This window comes from Hippopotamus amphibius, chromosome 7, assembly GCF_030028045.1.
Source record: "Hippopotamus amphibius kiboko isolate mHipAmp2 chromosome 7, mHipAmp2.hap2, whole genome shotgun sequence".
Classification (NCBI taxonomy): domain Eukaryota; kingdom Metazoa; phylum Chordata; class Mammalia; order Artiodactyla; family Hippopotamidae; genus Hippopotamus; species Hippopotamus amphibius.
The window spans coordinates 133,447,882-133,452,654 of record NC_080192.1 but is presented as its reverse complement, the minus strand read 5'-3'; the positions used below and the strand labels follow the sequence as shown (position 1 = coordinate 133,452,654).

The window sequence follows — 4,773 nt, the reverse complement described above, 5'->3', positions numbered from 1 at the left end:
CGATCTTGGGAGGCTGTGCTAGGATGGGGAACCGCGGAACCGGTGACCCAAAACGCGCTCTTGTGGCAACCCCGAGGGCCCCTGCGGCCTCTGTGCGCCCTTGTGGGCTCTCTGGGCGCCTTGGCCACGGGGTCGTGGCACTCACAGGCGGGGCCGAGGCCCTCGGCGGCCCCACTTCGGGCGGAATAGGCGCGGGCGGGGGGCGGGTGCTTCGACGCAGGGGAGTGGGGAAGAAGCTGGGCGGGTACGCGCGATGCCTCGGAGCCTCTGGCTCCCGAGGGCGCGTTTGGCCCGGGCGCAGCTAGGGCGGAGGGGGGTCGCCTTGCCCTGGCGAAGCGAGGCGGGGGCCCGGTACGTGGCGGGAGCCCCCAGCGGGGGACACTGGCCCGGCGCGAGCGGGGGCGAGGTGCTTCGGCAGCGGGAGGAGGCTCCGGCCCCGGGCTCGGCGTTAGGCCGGAGTCGGGGGCGCGGCGCCGCGGCCCGAGCGTTCGGCAGGGGGCGCTGCTCCGGGCGCCGGGCGGGGGTGGGGTGGGAGAGGAGGGGGGGCCGCAGCTCGCGGCGCGCACTTCCCCCGTTATTAAACACTATGTTCAAAAGGCGCCGGGGGACTTCCCGAAGCCACGGAGCCCGCGCCGCCCGCCCGCCTGGCCCTCGGAGCCCATGGACCTGAGCGCGGCCGCCGCGCTGTGCCTCTGGCTGCTGAGCGCCTGCCGCCCCCGCGACGGGCTCGAAGCGGCCGCCGTGCTGCGAGCGGCGGGGGCAGGGCCGACCGAGAGGCCGGGGGGCGGCGGCGGCGGCGGCGGGAGGGTCCTCGCCGCGACTGCGGACGCCTCCGCTGCCCCGGCCGCCGCGGCTCCCGGGCCCCGCGCCGCGCGCCGCGCCGCGGGCTCCGGCTTCAGGAACGGCTCGGTGGTGCCGCACCAGTTCATGATGTCGCTCTACCGGAGCCTGGCCGGGAGGGCTCCGACCGGGGCAGTCGCCGCCTCCACCTCGGGTTCTGGCCGCCACGGCCGCGCGGACACAATCACCGGCTTCGCAGACCAGGCGACCCCAGGTACTCACGCCTCCACTGCGCCCGTCCATCCTGTCGGGTCCTAGGCTGAGGCCAGCGCTGGAGCCGTGCCCCGGCACCATTCCATTGCGGGGGCCTCGGTCCCCGCACATCCCAGCCTCAGGTGTTCGCCGAGGCCCACGCACCCGAACCCGCAGCCCCTGGACTGTGGCTAGAGCCGCGGCAGCTTGCGGGGCCCGGCCCCAGAAGGCTGAGCCCGTCCCTCTGCCGGGCGGCGCCGGCCCTGTCGCCGGCGGGTGCCCTCGAGGAGCCAGGCTGAGTTGGAGATCCGGAGAAGCAAGGAGGGGGTCCGGTCCAGAGGGACTGCGCGGTGGTGGCGGCGGCGGCTGTTTCGTTCCTCTGCAGCGTCTTGCGGGGGGCCTTACAAATTGGGGGAAACGGAGGGGAATGCGGGACAGAGCAGGCATCAGACTCAAGTAAATGGCTCTGGAGAGGCTGGTGGCATCGCCGGGTATGGAGAGGGCCCTTCTCAGCAGGCTGCATCTAGGTAGAGGTGTTTAGCTATGGGTGCCTGCCTTGTGCTGGGCCCCTGGGGGAGCCAGAGGTGGAGGACTCCCGGTCCTGTAGGGAGGAGAGGAAGGCAGCGACTCTGCAGGCATGCAGGCCGCTCTGGGACCAAGCACTCCACCTTACTCCACCCTGAGCCCTCCAAAGGTAGGACTTGGGTGAGGCTGTGGTGGTTGGTGTGTGTCATCTGGATTTTATTAATCTCTATTGAAGCCATTAAAGCAGACAGATAGGGAAAATTTAACTAATTTCAGGCGGAAATGCAAGTAATTTCAGCCTTAATTCTATCCAGCCAGAGACCCAGCATGGGAGGCAGGAGGGAGGGAAAGAAAGGCAAATAGGATTGGAAAGTAAGTGCTGCTGCAATCCAGGCCCTGCCTGGGAGACACTGGGGGATTGTACATACCCTACCCTAGCCTAGGAAAGCAGGTAGAGTGCAGTGATCAAATCTCATCCTCTCCAACATACACCCAATGTCTACACAGACTGCTTTATTTGGGATGCAAGGACATCCTGGGCCCAAATGGCCCTGTAGTCTGGTGGGAACTTTCAAGCATTGTCTGAGGATCTAGGGCCTGGCGTGCTCCCTGGATGGGATGCTAGGGTACTCATAGGGAGCCTGAGTTCTGGTGTACAGAGCCAGGGAAGGCCCCAGTCTTAATGCTGCTGAGTGGGCTTCCAGCTGTGGGAGAGGTGAGATGTGCTTGGCCCTAAGCTTTTAGAGGCACCATATGTTCTTTCTTAGGTTGAGTTAGGCCTTCGGTAGCCTCAGCCTGAACTAAATCCTTTCCTGGGGAGCTCTGCTTGGTTGGCAAGGCTAGTAAGGTTGCCTTTCCTTCTTCCCTCTGGAGGGAGAGGATTCATGGGCAACATCTCAAAGCTGGGACAGGCTGTAGAAGAAACTCAGAGAAAGTGCTGCAGAGAGCAAGCCCTTGGGAGAAGGCGTGGGCGAGGGCTGGGGAGCACTTGCCCAGCACCTCTCCTGCTTCCTTCTCCACCCTGAGCCTCAACTTGGAGCAGGGCTGCCTGAGGTCTCCAGAGGCCACCGGCAGCACCCAAACTTCAGACCCCAAGAGTCGATGGCTTGGCGTCCTGGTTGGTGAGCAAATTTCCAACAGTGCTGGGAGTCTGCACAGTCCGCGTTTGGGGAAAAACGAAACCATATGACCTTTTTCAAAAGGGAGCTCCTTATCTGCTGCTTGGTGGAATTTCAACCCTTTTTGCTTTTCTGAGTCCCAAAAGAAAAAAAGTGCCCAAGACCAGAAATAAAATCCCAAAGCCTGAGTTGATTCATAACGGACGGAGGGAAAGAATAAGTCTGCAAGGGGAGCAGTGGATCCTGGCGGGGAGACCTCACTCGGTCCGTTTGCCCTCACTGCAGCAAGGCAGTCCGGCTGCCTCAAACGCTTCCTTCCCAGAAGGTTGCTTGCGCTCCTTTGCCGCCTTTCCCCTCCGTCGGAGATGGCGGAAACACGGGGAGAAGCTGAGCCTGGAGTTCCCCATCGCGACCATGGGCTGAGCCGGGCCCCCATCTGGGTCTCAGTTCCCCTCCGGCAAAGCGAGGAAGGAGATTGGGTGCACTGAAGCGTCTCTGCCGCCCTGCGGACGCGTTCCCCTTCTGGACGAATCGCAAGAGCCCCAGCCTGCATGGGAGATCGTGGCCTGCTGGAATGTCCAGGCTGGGCTGGGGAAGAGAGGTAGCAGAAGCAGTTTTCAGGGGACAAAAATTTTCTGTTTTCGCACAACCGGGACTCCCTCCTGGCGGCTAAGCAGGGCAATAACCAGCAGTGGCCGTACCGCGCCCGGCCTGGCCTCCAGGTCTTGAAGAGGCGCACGACTTCTGATGCGCCCAGTGGGTCTTCTTTCTGCCAACGGCCGAAATCCGGCCTGCGACCTAGTCTTCGAAAACCCATGGCTCTGGGGCAGGCAGCGGAACTGTAGCGGCCTTAAGTCTTGGTCTCGGGTGCGGGGGTGTGCTAAGCTGATGTCCGTGGGTTGTCGGACAGCATTTGGCTCCGTCTACCAAAGCCCAATTCTCGATAATCTGAACCTAAGGCTCCCTTTCTTCTGGGCCAGGCAGGCAGCTTTTCGGCTGGAGCCCAGACGCCCGGGCGGGCCGGCTCCAGCGAGCCTTGCTACCCCATCCAGGGGCTATTTGCAGTCAGGAGGCCCCGCGCCCGGGGGTGCCGGCTTCGCTCTCACTTCGCTCTTTCTGTGTCTGCCCCTCCCCTGCAGACGAATCGGCAGCCGAGAATGGCATGAACTTCCTGTTCGACGTGTCCAGCCTTCCCGATGCGGCCGAGGTGGTGGACGCGGAGCTGCGCGTGCTGCGCCGCGAGTCTCCGGAGCCGGGCCCTGGCAGCGCGATTCCCGCACTGCTGCTGCTGTCCACGTGCCCCAGCGCTGCGCGCGCGCCGCGCTTGCTGCATTCCCGGGCCGCCGAGCCCCTGGGTGCCGACCGCTGGGAGGTGTTCGACGTGGCGGACGCCTTGCGGCGCCACCGCCGCGAGTTGCGCGCCACGCGAGCCTTCTGCCTCTTGCTGCGCGGAGTGACGGGTCCGGCGCGGGTTCCGCTGGCACTGCGGCTGCTGGGCGTCGGCTCGCGGGGCGGAGGCGGAGCCGCGGCGGAGGAGCGCGCGCTGCTGGTCGTCTCCTCCCGCACGCAGAGGAAGGAGAGCCTGTTCCGAGAGATCCGCGCCCAGGCCCGCGCGCTCGGGGCCGCGCTGGCAGCGGAGCCGCCGCCGGATCCGGGACCCGGCATGGGCTTGCCGACGGCGGTCATCGGCGGCCGCAGGCGGCGGCGGACGGCGTTGGCCGGGGCGCGGGCAGCGCAGGGCAGCGGCGGGGGCGCGGGCCGGGGCCACGGGCGCAGGGGCCGGAGCCGCTGTAGCCGCAAGCCTCTGCACGTGGACTTCAAGGAGCTGGGCTGGGACGACTGGATCATCGCGCCGCTGGACTACGAGGCGTACCACTGCGAGGGCGTTTGCGACTTCCCGCTGCGCTCGCACCTTGAGCCCACCAACCACGCCATCATTCAGACGCTGCTCAACTCCATGGCGCCCGATGCGGCGCCCGCCTCCTGCTGCGTGCCGGCGCGCCTCAGCCCCATCAGCATCCTCTACATCGACGCCGCCAACAACGTGGTCTACAAGCAGTACGAGGACATGGTGGTGGAGGCATGCGGCTGCAGGTAG

The 4,773-nt window shown here is 65.7% G+C and overlaps 1 protein-coding gene across 1 annotated transcript; it reads left to right on the top strand.

The window, feature by feature from the left end:
* Positions 1-660: 660 nt before the first annotated feature.
* On the top strand, positions 661-4,773 carry GDF7 (growth differentiation factor 7). The gene is made up of 2 exons (XM_057743170.1): positions 661-1,054; positions 3,815-4,773. The coding sequence occupies exons 1-2, from the start codon at positions 661-663 to the stop codon at positions 4,771-4,773; spliced, it is 1,353 nt and encodes a 450-aa protein (XP_057599153.1).